The sequence below is a fragment of the Mus pahari genome, chromosome 16 (assembly GCF_900095145.1).
Source record: "Mus pahari chromosome 16, PAHARI_EIJ_v1.1, whole genome shotgun sequence".
In the NCBI taxonomy this organism is placed as follows: Eukaryota; Metazoa; Chordata; class Mammalia; order Rodentia; family Muridae; genus Mus; species Mus pahari.
Genome location: NC_034605.1, coordinates 16,409,294 through 16,427,222, shown reverse-complemented (window position 1 = coordinate 16,427,222; position 17,929 = coordinate 16,409,294). Strand labels below are relative to the sequence as shown.

General features: G+C 41.1%; 1 protein-coding gene across 9 annotated transcripts in view; it reads left to right on the top strand.

The window, feature by feature from the left end:
* Ryr2 (ryanodine receptor 2) overlaps positions 1-17,929 on the top strand; it is a 557,252-nt gene that overhangs the window by 313,319 nt on the left and 226,004 nt on the right. For all 9 annotated transcript variants that reach the window (XM_029547437.1, XM_029547436.1, XM_029547432.1 and 6 more), the window contains 5 exons: positions 419-660; positions 6,194-6,386; positions 8,025-8,241; positions 10,431-10,535; positions 15,825-15,928. In XM_029547437.1, the coding sequence (XP_029403297.1) occupies positions 419-660; positions 6,194-6,386; positions 8,025-8,241; positions 10,431-10,535; positions 15,825-15,928 (861 nt within the window). The remainder of the gene's footprint in view (positions 1-418; positions 661-6,193; positions 6,387-8,024; positions 8,242-10,430; positions 10,536-15,824; positions 15,929-17,929) is intronic.

Sequence of the window (17,929 nt, the reverse complement as noted above, 5' to 3'; positions counted from 1 at the left end):
ATCAGGTTCCCTGGAGCTGGATTTATGTACCTGTTGTCATACATGACAAAAATGACTTGGGAGGGAAGCGTTTGTTCTGGCTGGCAGTTTGCGGGCACAGGTAGCAGAAGGCCTGGCAACAGGTGCATGAGATGGATGAGCTCTTTGCATCTGCATTCAGGAAGCAGAGAGATGAATGTTGGCACTTAGCTTTCTTGCTCATGATCCAGGCACATGGAATGGCATTGCCCATCTCAATGAATGAAATCTAGAAACATGATCCAAGACATGTTCCAAAGTTGGTCTCCTATATGAGTCTAGATCCAGTCAATCTGACATCAGGTATCATAGATGTACATCATAGAGAATCAGGAATAATATTTAAAATAATGAGTAATGAAACCAATGGAAGTTTTCTTTGTCCTTTTCTGCCTAAAAGCATGAGGCCTAATATTTTCCTGGGTGTCAGCGAAGGATCAGCACAGTATAAGAAGTGGTACTATGAGCTCATGGTGGACCACACGGAACCCTTTGTGACAGCAGAAGCCACTCACCTGCGAGTGGGCTGGGCTTCCACCGAAGGGTATTCTCCATACCCAGGTGGGGGTGAAGAGTGGGGTGGCAATGGCGTTGGTGACGACCTCTTCTCCTATGGGTTTGATGGACTTCACCTCTGGTCAGGTAGGCTCTGTCCCTTTTCCATAAACAGCTTCCAAATGACGGTCTTATGACCCTGTTGTATTTGTCTGCAAGCTGAGAACATTTGTTGCTCATAGCTTCAATGCCGAGAGGATGATTACAAGAGTTTAACAAAAAGCAGATGTTTTACAACAGAAAAAGAAACGACTTGTATTAATAGTACATTTCCAAGTGACTGGAGAGCTTGTGAATATGTGTTTTAAAATGACATTCTAGTGCATAAACAGCCTACAAGAATCTCAGGTGCTTCCGAATCATTTTAACTGGTATGTGCAAAGACTCAGTGTTCATCATAAAAACCATATAATATAATAACTAGTTTAGATTCCTGGCAGATACTGTAAACCCAGAAGCCAGACAAATGGAAATTCCATGGGATCAGTCTATACATGACATGGCTTGACAGATGTGGGAGACTTAAAACTACATGAATTGTCAAGAAACCAGTTGCCAATTCTCAGTGTTGATTCAAACACCTATATTCTAAAAAATTTCTTTCTCCAGATCACAAATAGGTATAATTTGGTTTATGTCAAAGTTTAGGTCTTGCATAGTAATATGGTAGTATTTTTGCATAACATTATTGCTTTCAGATGCTAGATTTCATCTGGATGTTGCAGGCATGTTCAGTTCAGGAAGTTGCATTTAGAAGACAGTTCTGGGGTGACCTTGACATATCTTACAGTTAGTAAGTAGAAGACACAGAAAGTTACCTTAAATTATAAACACTGATCTTTGTCTCTTAGTTGTGAGTAGTGTTTATTTAATAGTGTAGAGGCCTAATAAATTCTGAAAAAAAGGGCTTAAAATTTAAGTGAACTAGACCCAAGAGTTGATAGTAATGAGATAAATGAGCTCAAAGCACTCTGTAGAGTTATATCTGCATAATAAGAGTTATTGGCCCTCTTTTATCCAGTTCAATGTCATGAGAGAAGCCATGTTTTGGATAGCTCCTCTAACTCTTAGAGTTTGTGGCTAGAGGTCCCAGCATAGTTTATATTGCCTCCCTCCAGGTGCATGAACCAATCAGATCAGAGCTATATTGCTTTCCTTGATCCCATAGTAATACACTGTTGTCCCAAGTCAGGAAAAGAGTGCTCAGCCAAACATAGGGCTAAGTTCTGTTTTATGGTATATTTGAACTATAATGCTCTGAACTCCATCACCCTCACTTCTGAGAATTGCTTCATGGGAAATGGGCTCTCTGCTGGATGAATGAGCCACATTAAGGTGTTTTCTTCTAGGTAGGGTTTGGGGGAAATGTTGCTCAGACAACACATACTCGAACTACTTTATTGGGCATTTCTCTACTTCTGATCTTACATTCACCTTGAGATGTTCTCTTTTGACATCTCAGAAGAGCTTCACGCTGTTACAACTGAAACCTGGGCTTCATGCTCTTACAGCAAAGCACTAAATGGAAAAATAAGGACGGAGCATAATTACTGTGTGGATGTGCCACAGTAAGCTGGCAGGTCATAGACTACCTGGAGAAAATGATCCTGAAGCTCTGTAGTAAGGAGAACTTGTTTTCTAACTTTAAAATCTTTTCTTGGTGTGAGGGTTTTTGTTTGTTTGTTTTTGTTTTTTGCTTTTGCTTTTGTTTTTGGTGTGTGTGTGTGTGTGTGTGTGTGTGTGTGTGTGTGTGTGTGTAGAGGCTGTCTTAGTTAGGGTTTTACTGCTGTGAACAGACACCATGACCAAGGCAAGTCTTATAAAAACAACATTTAATTGGGGCTGACTTACAGGTTCAGAGGTTCAGTCCATTATCATCAAGGTGGTAGCATAGCAGTATCCAGGCAGGCATGGCACAGGCAGAGCTGAGAGTTCTACATCTTCATCCAAAGGCTGCTAGTGGAAGACTGACTTCCAGGCACCTAGGGTGAGAGTGTTAAGCCCACACGCACAGTGACACACCTACTACAACCAGGTCATACCTCCAAATGGTGCCATTCCCTGGTCCAAGAATATACAAACCATCACAGAGGCCAAAGGACCACCTCTGCTCAGTCTTTACCTTTCACCCAGTTTGAGACAGGATCTCATTACTACTGTGTAGTATAACCCACAGCTTCCCAAGATTCTCATGTCTTATTATAGGGGTGCTGGTATGATAGTCATACATGATACTGTGTCTGTCTTTTACATGGGTTCTGGGGATCTGAACTTGTGTCCTCATGAATGTGTGTCAAGTCTTTGTCAACACTGAGTCGCTTCCCTGGCCCCTTGTCCATCGACCAGTCATTGTTACTGCTGCAGTGAAGAGCTGCGTTTGCTCCACTGAGAGGTTTTTGGCAAGCTCTACTAATTTGAGGTTCTGTCAACAAGGACCAATGTGAAGTCGATGGAGTTTGCCATGTTCTACATCACTTTCGTACGAATTGAGACAACATCCCTGGAGTTGCTCTCATATTTTTCTTCCTTTTAACAGTTGCTGTAGGATTTAAAGCATCAAACTGGCAGTTTTTAAGGGAGAACACATGTTTTACCACTGAACATCGTGTAATTAGAGACCAGTATTCCTAGGAACAGGGATTTGCTTCCAAGTCAAGTTTTGAGTGACATCTTCATTTATTCCCTGACACTCAACTATGTACACCATTGTTATTGGGCAGCCCAGATGAGGACAAGAATGGGAAACTCTGGGTATATTGAGAGAATTGAAATTTAAAAATCTGTGGTAGAGGATATGAAGCAATACAGGAAAGACGAGTGTCAATTCATCACCCAAAGCTGTGTGTCTACCTTCTAGTCCTCTCTGTGGACTAAAGCAGAAAATGAGGATTGTCCAATAGAGTGAGTATGCAAGGAGAGGCCCTCTGCCTGGAGATGTGACCATGCACCTTCCACACTGTGTGTGCCCTTCAAACCATGGACTCTAGTTCTTCACTGACCCTCTGTCTTAGCTACAGACTTTCCAGAGCAAAGGACCTGGATGGCCCTTAGTTTTCATTACCTTCATCATGGCAATGTCAATCAAACTGCACAATAGATTGGACTGTAGTAGATGTGTAATTTTAGTATCATGACTAAAATAGAAACATTCTTATTAGCTGTGGGTCTTGACATTAACAAGACATTTCCCAGGAGCTGCTTGGCTGTTGTGTTTTTGGTTGTTCTTCTTTTTAAAGCTGCTCTTACAGTATTCAGGGAGTTCTAGAAGATGTACCTAATAATGATACTGACGCTGGAAGAGTTGCATATTGATAAGATCAAAACAGTGTCCACATTTTAGAAAGTGGAGACCATGTCTACCACTGGTGTTTTAAATGTGTTCTTACTTAGAACACTTGCCAGACATAAAAAGGGGTGTGTGTGTGTGTGTGTGTGTGTGTGTGTGTGTGTGTGTGTGTGGTGTTTATAAAAAGCATGGGGAATGGAGATGGGGAGATGTCTCAGTTGGTTCAGAAGATCTGATCCCCAGGAGACATAATAGGAGAGAGCAGGCTTGCACAAATTGTTCTCTAACCTTGAGAAACACATCATGGCACATGTTTGTGCCTGAGTGCATGCGTACATACGCATCTGTCTGAGTTTCTTTTCTCTAACTGTGAAGAGACACCAAGACCAAGGCAACTCTTACAAAATAAAGCATTTAATACAGGGCTTGCTTCCAATTCAGAGGTTTAGTCCTTTATCATCATGGCAGAGAACATAGCAGCAGGCACGGAAGGCAGACATGGTGCTGGAGGAGGACTTGCGTGCTACATTCCGATCTGCAGTCAGAAAGAGAGAGAGAGAGACATTGGACGTGGTGTGGGCTTTTGAAACCTCAAAGTTCACCCCCAGTAACCCATTTCTTCCAACAAGGCCATAACTCCTAATCCTTTTTAAATAGTGTCATTCTCTGACGACTAAGCATTAAAATAAATTAGCCTATGGAAGTCATTCTTATTCAAACAACCATAAAATCCACAAATAAATGTATAATATGTAAATGAAAAATGAAATCAACATTTAAAACAAAGCATGACTTATGAAGCCTGTTTTTATCTTTGCTCTAATTGTGTGCATGTTTGTGCCTGTTAGCTTATGTTAAGAGGAGACCGATAACGTCCTCTTTGTAGTATTCGACGTGTAGTGGATCCCCCTTGGAACTAATTAGCTGAGGACTTGCGGTGTCATCAAGAGTGGGCTGATACCATTGGTTGTCTGGGGAAAAGTTTAACATTTGTCAAGTAACTTCATGCCTCTGAGTGTATCCGGCGGTACCAAAGGAGCCAAGCCAAATTATGTGTAAAATGTTATAAAAACAGAAGCAAACTGGCCTTTAATTCTTTCGGGATAAGCAGTATGCTGCAAGATCAGTGACAGTTCCTGCTTTAACTACCCTGGCTTTGTTTTGGAGTTTTGAAATTATGAGGGTATGTAAGAGAAGAGGCACCAACCGTCGCTGTGCCTGAGACGGCTGCTTCTACATCATCCCTTTTCAACATACTAATTCTAGAAGGTGGTAGCGTTTGGTCTTTTGCTCGTAATAATTCAATGCCAGGCATGGTGGCACATGCCCTTAATCCTAGAACTCAAGAGGCACAGGCAGATGGATCTCTGAGTTTAAGACCAGCCTAACCTACAAAGAGTTTCAGGAAAGACAGGGCTACACAGAAAATCCCTGTTTTGAAAAACAAAACACAACAAACAAAACAAAAATCCTGCAAAACAACAACAACAACAAAACAACAAGGAAGGAAGGAAGGAAGGAAGGAAGGAAGGAAGGAAGGAAGGAAGGAAGGAAGGGAGGCAGGGAGGGAGAGAGGGAAGGAAGGAAGAAAGGAAGGAAGGAAGATTCTTTGTTCAGAAGATAAGTCATTTGCCAAGGACTATGCAAATCAAATTGTATGTGGCTGGGTGATATTGGAAGTTAGATGCTTTTGTAGATGTCCTCTGATATTATTTTATTTTCTCTGAGATAATTTCTGCATCAAATATCATTCATATGCACACAGAAATTTCTAGAAATGACAAGACCTATTTTCTACCCAAGCTCTGTAGCACCTACAAAAAAAAAAAATAAAAATAAAAAATTAAAAAAAAAAAAACTAAGAAGAAAGGAAAATTTGCTTTCTTTTTGACCAAGAGTATCATGATATCACATGATACTTATTTTGGAGCTTCACAAAAGGTACCCATCAAAAAAACCAATTTCAGTGAGGAAGCATCTATTTTGCCTTACAGTTCCAGGTGATACATGGTGGGAAAAGCACAATGGCAAGGAAGCAACTGGTGACACTGTGTGTAAAGCCAGGAAGCACCGAGCATCATTGCTGCTGTCAGCTCTCTCTGTATTCCTCATGTCGTTTGAGATTGCAGCCTAGGGGATGATGCTGCCCACCGTTAAGGTCTAGATAATGCCTGCGGCCTGTTACTTTGGTGGTTCTGAGTCCTGCCCAGTTGACAGTGCACGTTAACCTCCATGGTGGATTTTTCCCTTGGCTTTGGTCCATCACTCTTTCTGTATGACTCAGAGGATGATTCTTCATGTTAAACCTCACCTTATTACTGTTTCCCTCAACAGGTTGTATAGCTCGAACCGTGAGCTCCCCCAACCAGCACCTGCTGAGAACTGACGATGTCATCAGTTGTTGCTTAGATCTAAGTGCCCCCAGCATCTCGTTTCGCATTAATGGACAACCGGTACAAGGGATGTTTGAGAACTTCAATATCGATGGCCTGTTCTTTCCAGTTGTCAGTTTCTCTGCAGGAATAAAGTTAGTATTTCTGTGCTGCTTGGTCGGTTTCAATTCTTACTTCTCATACTTCCATAGAGGACTGCCCCCTCCTTCGCTAATCTTAGTCCTTTATCCCGAGATGTCTATTTTCCTATGAGTGTCCACGATAGAGCCCCATGCCTTGCCCACATGTTCATTGCCCTGTGGAATACTTCGGGACTCTCCTGCTTTCAGTGACCTAAAACTTCACACCCATTTCTCAAGTTTACCATGTTGTTTTATAAAAGGAGGATAGATGATAGTCTACAAAAAAACCCACTTTAGTTCCATGATGGCTTGTCATAGTAACTGCTCATGTTGTCACCAGTTAGTACATTTCATCTCCCTAATAGGAGAAATTGTCTTATTCCTCCCAACTGTCTGCTTTGGTTGCTCTTAAAGTTATAATTTCCAAGGAATATTTCTAGTTATAAAGCAGCATACTGAAAAAAAAGTCATCCAGAAGCATTAGCTACCCATGAAGATAGGCCATTTCTGGTGTATTTATACAAATTATGCTTCTTTCTCTAAGTTTGTGGATTATTTGAAAGTTTTGCATTATTTTATCATACTTCCTTTTTTAGGAAGAAATGAAAAAAAAACCAGAAAATTGTAAGGAGTTAAAAATGTTAATTGGTTTTTGTAAACTGAACACCTACATCATTACTGTCACATGACTGTTTCAAAGCTCCTTCAATAAAGCTCACATATTTAATTGAACGTAATGCACACAAAATCTTAGTGAGTGCTTTGCTGTTGTTGAAATTAGCAAAGTACCTGCTTTCTTCAGCAATGGAGGTAGCACTTAGGGCTTCTTTAAGGAATTTTTCTAGGAACTCAGATTGAACTCAGTGGCTGGTTTTTCCTAGTAACTGTCCAGGTCCTGTTATTTTAAGCACACAGGTAGTTAGGTCCCATCCTCACTGTGTCTGACTAGTCCTTGGGTGTCTTGGGACATGGAGTGGCCCCAAAATGTCCTTCACTCATGGAAATATGGTAATGCACCTTCCATCATGAAACTGTTCATTCTAGGTCACCAAGTGCTGGGTGGTCTCTGACCTGTGAGTACACTTTAGCTAAGTTTCCTTCTTTGGTCATGATGATGCTCTTGTGTTTAACCTCATATGGGGAGAGGCTCTTAGATTCTTAGGTGATAAGACTACTATGATATTGTGTCAGTTACTTCGCTGCTGTTGTGATAAAATACCATGACAAAAAGCAATGATCCCTTTGTTTTGACTTGTAGTTCCAAAGGTTAGAGTTCATAATGGCAGGCAAGACATGACATAGCAGCTAGAGTAGAAAGAGTGGTCACATTTCCATCCTATACAGGAAACAGCCAGAGCAGGAAGTGGGGTAAGGCTATAAACCTGAAAACCCATCTTCAGTAATGCATTTCCTCCACCGAGGCTATACCTCATGAGGGTTCCAAAACTTCCAAACAGTACCTCCTGCTAGGGATCATGTGTTCGGATGTACAAGGCTACGAGTGACGTCTTTCCTTTAAGCCGCGTTTGGGGGATATGTGGCTTGTGACAAAGTTAGTTTTGCACTAATAAATGTTACTAATATTTTCAATTAGAAAACATGTACATGTTTATCAAAGATATCATTGATGCAAGCTTGCTTCCTTTTCAGGGTTCGCTTTTTGCTTGGGGGGAGACATGGAGAATTCAAGTTTCTCCCTCCACCTGGCTATGCAGCTTGCTATGAAGCTGTTCTGCCCAAAGAGAAATTGAAGGTGGAACACAGCCGAGAATATAAGCAAGAGAGGACATACACACGAGATCTGCTGGGGCCTACAGTGTCCCTGACCCAAGCTGCCTTCACACCTGTTCCTGTGGACACCAGCCAGGTACAGAAAGGGACACAGGTGGCTGCGGAATTTCAGGGGCTCTCAAACTTGTATTTCAGTCCACAGTAGTGCACTTTTTAGCCATGCAGCTAAAGGGTCTCATAAATAATGCGCCCCTTTTTGTTCTCCATCTGTATATTTTCTACTCTGTGTTTTGGCATTCCATGGAGTAGTGTCTCAACCTACTATGCTGCTTTCACAATGATCCAGTGTATCACCGTGTTAAATTGTTATTCTTAAGTCTGTGTTCTGGATAGTCTTGAAAGTTTTATTACAGCAATTAATGTTGGGGCTGGAGAGGCGGCTCCCCAGGTAAAGGCCCTTGCCACCAAGGATGACCTGATTTCAGTCCCTGAAATAGAAGAATGAAAGAACTGATTACTTCAAATAGTTCTATGACCTCCACATGCATGCCTGAATGCACACACACATGCACACACACACACACACACACACACACACACACACACACACACACATACATGAGAGAGAAATACAAATAAGAAAAATAAAAAATAATTTATATTATTATTTAGTTTATAAATGCACACTATGCTTTTTAAAGCTAAGTATAGCAACATGATTGACTTATTTGCAAACTACATAAGTAACTTTAAGATGAAGTGGCATAAGGTGACTTATAGCTGGAATCATGTGCCACACATGAACTGATACCACATTGACACACTAATTTCGGAACAGATGTGTTTGTTTTTTCAGTGCAGGTACAGAGGTCTCAGCCTCCTTCCATACAGATACAGTTATAGTGTTGAAGATATTTAACTGACTTGTATTTTGGGTTGGGATTGAGGTTGTGGCTCCAGGTTGAAAATGCCCAGAAACAAACCTTACTTTGGGGACAATAGTCACTTGCCAGTTGGGATGTATGGAATATTTGACCCATTACATCACAAATAAATGAGTAAGGGCTGTGACCTTGGGGACGTGTGTGTGTGTGTGTGTGTGTGTGAGAGAGAGAGAGAGAGAGAGAGAGAGAGAGAGAGAGAGAGAGATACATGTAGTAATATCCTAAGTCTGAGAGTGAATTAAATACTGCTCTATAATGATATATAATGATATAACAGCTTCAGTGATGTCGATTAGATCTTTCAGTCTGATTATTAGTTTGGAACAAGAAAGGCATTTCTAAATCTGAAGTTGATTTAACACCAGGCCTCAGAAACTTCTGTTTTTATCAGCCATCCCATCATCCTCTCCTCGTTTGATAAACCACCCTGGTGTTTACCAAGAGGCTCCTGAACGCTTTCTCCTTCTAATAGGAGAGTGTAAGGGACAGCCTGCCCTGCTCCTTAAGTGTATATTGGGAACACACTGAAAGGGACACAGCAGAGTCTGTGGTAAACCTGTCATGATTGTCAGATGCTCAGGATCACAGAGCCAGGATCCCCTTCAGCCTCCTGACTCACCCTGCACTGGGGCCTGTGGATACTGGCCGGCTTGCCTTAGAATGCTGGGGTGATTTCTTGTTCTCACTGATGCACACTTTGGTATTGGCCCATAGCTACTGGCACCCCTCAGTTGTCTCCACCAGTGCCCTGGGGAAATTTTCTGGAATAAGCACCCTGACACCAAGGAGAGTGGAAGAGAGGAGATGTCACCAGTGGGCTGAAGCCAGGCTTCGAGGCTGGGTCTAGTTAGTATTTTCATTTTATACTGTAAAAGGGCAAGGTGTGAGATTTTACAGAAGCCTGTGTGGCTGTCAGCAGGTTGTTAATGGCAACGGCCCATCATTTAGCTCTTTCTCTAGGTCGTTCTGTTCCAGGTAGCAAGTGAAGTCATGCTTGGCAAATAGGCAGTGAGAACAGTGCTTCTAGTACATCACTAAATCAATCAATCAGGCAGAATCTAATAGTTGGTCTTTTCTACCTTATTGTACTTCACCCTGTTCTCTTTGTCCATTCATTTACTTGCAATCCTAAATGTACACACACACACACACACACACACACACACACACACACACACGCACGCACGCACGCACGCATGCACACACACACATGCACACATGCACACACCATAAACTAGCTGGTTTAGAGCCCAATGGTTTTGTTGTACCTTAATGTTCTACTGGGCATTTCTTTTGTCTCTTAGCAAGGCTAGTTGGCACGGTACCTTCCAGCATTTGTTTCTGATGAGCGTTTTCTCCTCTTTTTTTTTTTCCTCTCCAGATTGTGTTGCCTCCTCACCTGGAAAGGATAAGAGAAAGACTGGCAGAGAATATCCACGAGCTCTGGGTTATGAATAAAATTGAGCTTGGCTGGCAGTATGGTCCGGTATATGATTTTGAAATTTATCCCTAGATTCTGTTCATAAATCACTTGGAAATATAACATTTTCTTGTTGAACCTGCTGCAGTGTGACATGAATCAATAGAATTGATTTTCTTTCTTTCTTCTTCTTTTTTTTTTTTTTTTTTTTGAGGCATCTTAGCTCCCTGTGTCTTTTAAAAGCCAAAGGGAATGCAGTAATAGCTGACTCCCTGACTCCAAAGTTGTCAGTGTATGGATTGAAAGTTTTACTTTAAAAATCAAGTTAAATATAGATAATGAGCCTTCATGTCCCAGCTAGAAAACAGCAAAAACAAAAGTTGAAATTGGAATGAAAATAAATATGTCATTTTGTGTTTTTCTCTGGTATTCTCTTCTTAGCCCAGAGCATGTAGCAGCACAGACCTGTGGGCAGATGTTCACAGTTGGCTTCATGGTTCGAGGGCGGTGTACCCAATAATAGTTGTATATGTTTTTAAATACTAAATGAGGATTTTACTTTATAATTTGTCAGTACAACTTTGCTTAAAAAATAAGCTTACAAGTCTGTGGCATCTCAGTTTGTAATAAATGTACTTGGCCAGGATCTTGGTGATACTGTGCTTTTAGAATACTATTAGGCTAAGTATCCCAAAGTCTGGCCAGCTTTTTCATGATTGACTCAGTATGGAAATTAGTACACATATCCATGACACGTCAGTGTGTCGTGTTGAGCTCTGGATGGAGTACGTGATGCGTGTTGGTTGCCATGCTAACCGTTCATGCATGTGTAGTGTTTCTGTGTTCTGTCCTCTGACTTAGACTCCCCTGTAAAGACTATCAGCTTGGGCTGTTGTTACAGAGCCCTGGACGCTGGTCACTACTTCAGTCTCCGTGATGGGAGTCATGCAGAAAATTTCTATAGAGTCATCTTGGTAGAAGTTAATAGTTATGAGGAACATCTCATCAATTGGAGATTACGTTTTCTGCCTTCCACTTTACATAGTTTTTCTTTTCCTTTTTCTTTTTTACGTTTTTGAGAATATAATTACATCATTTTTCCTTGATTTTTCTTCCCACATACCCCTCCTTGCTCTCTTTAAAATATGTAGCTCTTTTCCATATATATATATATAATATATAATATATATAATAATATATATAATATATACTATATATTATATATGTATATAATATATACAATATATTATATATTGTAATATACATATATATATTATATTGTATATATAGTCCATATGCATGGAAAACATGTGTGTATGAATTTGTTCCTAAGTATGACCTGTGTGGTCTGTATAGTGTTACTTGGATATGTGTTTTCAAGGCTGACCATTTGGTATTGGGTAAGATTCTTTGACCTGACCTCAGCATCCCTTACTGGCCTATAGTTCCACAAACTCACATCAAGCTCCTTGGTCCTCTGGCTCTTACAGTCTTTGTGCCCTTATTCTGCAGTGTTCCCTGAGCCTTAGGTGTATGTGTTTTGTAGATATATCCATTGGGCCTGGGCTCTACAACTCAGCATTTTGTTTTGTTGTAGTTTTCTATAATGGTCTCCATCTGTTGCAAAGAAAAATATTCTTGATAAAGGGTGAAGACTACACATATCTGTGGGTATTAGGACCGATGTTTAGAAAAGTTGTTAAGGATTATGCTGGTTTAGTAAAGCAGTGGTTATGGGTTCTTCTTAAATATCCAGGATTTTACTACCACTGAAGAGTTAGCTAGGGGTCCAGAACCAGACATGGTTTTGATCTTACTGGATAGATCTTGAGGCTAATTACAGAGCTGTTGGTTACTATCAGTATATTTGTGCCACTACTGTCCTGTAGGATGATCACACTACTTGGTTCATAGGGGTCATGGGTGGGTACAGTTGTTGGTGGCCTCTCTACTTTGGAAACTTGCATGGTGCCTTCTGGTTCCATGAAAGCTAGTCCTTGGGGAGGAGGCATCCAGATCAGTTCCAGCTCGGAGGTCTCTGGACTGTGTTTCTGAAGTGCATGGTGTCTTCAGCAATAGACTTACTTTATACCTCTGGGGGTGTAGGGCAACCAAGGACTACAGCAATAGGCAGTATGATTGGGGTAACTTGTGGATAGCTCCGCAACATGCCATGTTAGTTCAGTTACTAGAGCATGAGACTATGCTTTTAATTGTATAACTTCTGAAACTCAGTTCCAAATAAAGATTCCATCTTCCCGAAAATAATGTTCCGACATTGCTTAAACTGGCAAAGACTAAATACCTTCCTTTGGGCATCATTCATTAGCTTTTTTGTTCTTTGCTTGCTTTAGTTTTGGGGAGATGATAAGAATTCATGTGTGGCCTGAGCTGGCACTGAACCCCAATGGCCATCTTCCTGCCTTAACCTCCCATTTTCTGGGCTTACAGATGTGAGTCACCCACCTTGCTTGGCTTCATTAAAAAACCAAGGAAATAGATAAATGTTAAATATAAGATTAAACCATGGGCTAAAATCACCAGGGAGAGAGGTTGTCAATGTGTCAGCTGCCAGAGGAACTATGGGCAAAATTCACCAAAAGTTTCAGTGTGAAACGAAGATTTTTATAGGCTCGGAAGATTAAAGAAGAGTTTATTCAAAAGACAAAATGAATTCCCACATAGCAGCATCCGTTTACTGGGCCAGTGCTTAAACAAGATGGTTTTTCACAAGTTCATAACGTGACCTCAGACAAATGGTTTCCAGCAACTCCTAGTTATGTGTTTTGTTTAACAACAGAATGAAATAGTTCTCATAACACATTGCTTAAATCTAGTCTCATTTAACATCACAGAGGCTCTTCCCACTACAGGTCAAGCCCTCTGAGTTGTCAGGTACTCCAGAGAACTGTGTGCTTTCCCACTAAGATGCAACTTCCAGTCCTCTTTTCACTTTCTCCATTGAGCCTGGGTCTCACCAAGTTGACCTAGCTGACCTTGAATTCACTCTGGAACCTAGGCTGACCTTGAACTTGAAATCTCCCTGCCTTAGCCTCTTGGGGAGCTGAGATGATAGACCTCAACCACTCACTGGGTTTGACTCTGGCTTTGGGGGACTTTGTGTTTGGTTGAGTGACAGACATGCAACCTCAGAGTGAAAAAGAAATATGTGGATCATCCTTTTAGAAAACAACGAAGGCTTCTAGGTGAACTATGATATTAGAGGCATGGGAGATAATTGGGCGAGCAGAGATCAAGATTATGGTCTAGGCAGAGACTCAGCATGTGTCAAGGAGGTAGAAGAAGAAATGGGACATTTCCAGTAGCCTGCCAGGGGCACAGTGTGGCCACAGGTTAGAGACCCAAGGTGCCATGGTACAGAGGAAGAGAGGTGAGACTGGCCATGAAGACAGAAGGCATTCGACAAACAGCTTTTTGGTCACAGTATGATTTTATTTTATAGTGGGTTAACGTGGTGAGAGGTGACATGCTTTTGTCCCCGTACTGGGGCCCACAGAACTCTGATGGGACGAAAGCATGAGACTGATCTGGCAGGGGCAGAAGGGGTAAAACAGGTATTGAAAGAGAGATAGGTTTCTGATGCCCTGGTGCCTAGAATGGAGGTGGTGAGACATTGCTGGTGTGTTTCCAAAGTCAAGAAGAGGCTACGGTAACAGAGGGAAGGGGGGAGGCAAGGCAATACTCATTCTCTTCATCCGGAAAGCATGGCAGAGCTCTCTCTTCCCTGCATAGGGTAGGAAAGGAGATGGAGACTACACAGACAGGAGATTATGTCGGGGCTAATTCATTTTTGCTTTCATGATTAGAATTTAGGACTCAAGAATTGGAGTCTTCAGTTCAGTTTTGTAACTCTGCTTCATTTCCAAGTCCTCTTCATTTCTAATGATCCAGAGAAAGAAAGGAATAAAGTCATGATTTCTAATTTGGCTCTAAAGAAAAAAAAAAAAGAGCTCATGTTTGCACACTTTTTCAGAGGCATATATAGAACCTGGTAATTATTCCCATGGAGTAATTTGTTCCCTCACAGCTTATGGCTGTCATCAAGGTGCCACCAGGGCAGGGATGCCTTTGTAATTTAGGTCTTTACAAAGATTACAAAAATTTAATTACTAAGCCAAGAATAGAGGACATCTTCATTAATTCCTTCCTGCAATCTTGAATGCAGTTTGACCACTAATGCACTTGACTCTTACCATTGGGTTTTACATTCTTGGATTCCATCACATGTAGGTTAAAAAGAAATCCTGGAAAAAACAATTTCCATCAGTGTTAACTTTAGAGTTCTTCAGGCATTGGAAGTCATTCAGAGGTGACTTAAAACATGTCCAGGGAGGGGATGCATTTCATGGGCTTACAGACATTGCCATCTCAGAGAAGGGACTTGAGCATCCATGGGTAATTGTATCTGGGTTCTAGCAAGCTTGATAAAATCCTACACCCAGACCTCAGTGGACATCAAGGAACATTGGCAAAGAGTCCTGTGAAGAAAGTCTTTACTGTGCTAATAAGTCTGTTAAGGTCATGAGTTCATCTGTGATCTCAGAAGGTTATTATGTATGCTGAGACAAGCAACTAAAACCACTGCAGAGTTTATGTGTGTCCAGTCTTGTGGCTTATTCATGTCCCTGAGCAGATTAATTCTAGATGGAAAAAGTACTGCTAAGTAAATCTATAGTCATCGCCACATCTTCTCATAGAGTTCATTTCTATGTTAATGTTGTGTGTCAGGGACATGGATATTATCTAAAGGCTAGAATGCCTGATTTTGTTTTCTGGTGAAAGGAGATGGAAAATAAATCAAGTAAAGGCCTACTCTTTTAGGCATGGTGTTGCAGCTCTGCAATCCCATCGTACAGGAGGCTAAGGCAGGAGGATCCTGAGTTTGAGACCTGTCTGGGCTACCTAGTGAATTCAAGGCTGGTCTGAGCTACTAAACCCCTCCCTCCCAAATGATCTATTTTATTATCATGTAATATTATGCATAATTAAAATAAATAATCAGTAGGGCCAATGGTCAGATTACTACATTAAGAAGGCAGGTAGAGTAAACTTCATGAAAAAATGGAAGCTTTGAGCAGATTCTTGAAGGAACCCAGTGAGCATGCTCATGAGCTCAGAGAGTCAGTATGGCAGAAGCATGTGGGAGCTGAGAACTAAGCTATGCCAACGGGAAGAGAGTAGGGAGTGTAGACCATGCTAGCCTTTCAATAGACACTGAAGAGTCCAGACACTTCCCAGGGCCAGCTGACAGGGAGTTCTACCTCCCCATTTGTCCCCACACAGCTGTCTTCCACACTGGAGGCTCCTCTATACTCATTTCCCTTCCTGTTTCAGGTTAGAGATGACAACAAGAGACAGCACCCATGTCTGGTGGAGTTCTGCAAGCTTCCAGAACAGGAACGCAACTATAATTTGCAGATGTCGCTCGAAACCCTCAAGTAAGTGCCTTTATATTTTATAAAGTTCCGGTTGCCAAATATTGACATTATCACTTTGATTCTGCTGTAGAAAGTTCCATGAAGTGAAGTGCGGGTGGATTGGAGCAATATTTTTGTTGGGAATTTGACTTTGAGTTGGTTTTTGTTTCTCTGCTCATACATGACTCTAGAGTTGTTTGATGGTTGAATACTTATTTATTTATTTATTTATTTATTTATTTATTTATTTATTTATTTATTTATTTGATCTATCAATCAATCAATCAATCAATCATCTTTTTTTCAAACTCAAACTCCTATCTGTGGGGTATTTACAATGTTCCTAGGAGGCCAAGTCTTAGTGGGGTAGGTGTTCTCTTCCTATGTAGGATGGATATGGACAGACAGAAGCTCTGCTCTTCTTTATCAGGGGGCCAGGAAATATGCTGTTCAGCTCTGACATCCTGCCTGTGTCTGCACCATGAGCTGGAGGCTAGAGAATTCCCTATGCCTAACTCCTGTGGGCCTAACTCCTGAACCACATGGCATTCTTTTCTGGGTCCACAGCTTTGGCAGCTAGGAACTATGAAACTCCACACAGGCTTATGGGTCTTAACTGGGTCAGATCTGGTCCTGCCCTGGCTCCACAGTTTCTACTGAAGGCCCTGTGAAATGCAGTGGCCCCTATTATTTTCATGTATTCTTGTTGTACATCAGTATTTTCCAAAGGGAAGCCTGTGGTTGCTGAAGGGGATTAAAGAATACAAGAGTTCTAGACTCTAACTCTACTGCTTGGAGTGTGAGCCAGAGACCAGGCTAGTTACTTTTACAGATCTCTGCTGATTGTGGATATACAAATTAAGTGGTTGGAAATATTCATGACAATTTAAAGGAGAAACTTTCATAAATGTAACAATTTAAAAATAGAGGCACATACATTATATTTCTTGATTTAAATGCTTTAACTTTACATAACAGTTTTTAATTATATTTATTTATCACAGCATCAGACTGATAAAATAGAAATGAAGGGAAAGTTTGCCCTTCACCACAGTTATCTTAAAGTCACTGATTCAATGTATTTAGGGGCATTACTTATAGGAGTTAACCAGACTTTCATTTTTGATGATGGGCTTTCATAAAGGGAGCTGTATAGTATATGTGTGTACAGTATATGTGTGTACATCTCTGCATACACACATACACACACACACACACACACACACACACACACACACACACGAGTTTGATACCAGTGCCTTCCTGAAGTACTTGTCACCTTATTTCCTGAGACACAGTCTCTCAGTGAACCTGGAGTACACCAATTCAACTAGACTGGCTGGCCAGCGAGCCCCAGGGGTCTTCTCCCCTCTCTGTCTCCTTGGTGATGTGTTTACAGACATGCACTGCCATTAAAATATGAGTTCTGAGTATCCCACTGAAGTCTTCATGCTTGCAAAGCAAGCACTTGACCCTAAGCTATCCCTTTGCCCCCACAGAATCTTTATTATTATTATTATTATTATTATTATTATTATTATTGCTTGTCCAGTAGAGATTTGGGATATGCCATCTTCCTGTGAATGAATAGTGTGGCTGCGGTGGAATAAATAAAGGGATATGTTTTCAGATTTTATTTTAAAATTTTTGAAAAATTGTATAACTTTTATTCTTATTTGCAGTGTGTGCATGTGTGTGTTCATCTGTGTACACCTGTGGAGGCTAGAAGAGGTGTCAGATCCCTTGCAGCTGTAGTTACACTACAGGGAGTAGTGAGATGCCTGTCACAGGTCCTGGGAGCTGGATTTGTGTCCTCTAGGAGAACGGCAAGTGTTTTAACTGCTGAGCCATGTCTCCATACCCTATGCGCCCTGCCCATCTTCATATCTCTCTTTAGAGTTTTATGGAACTAGTTTCAGTCTAATTAGTTGTAGTGGCTATTCCTGGTTGTCAACTTGACTATATTTGAAATGAACTACAATCCAGAATTGGAAGGCTCACCAGTGAACCTAATCTGGAGAC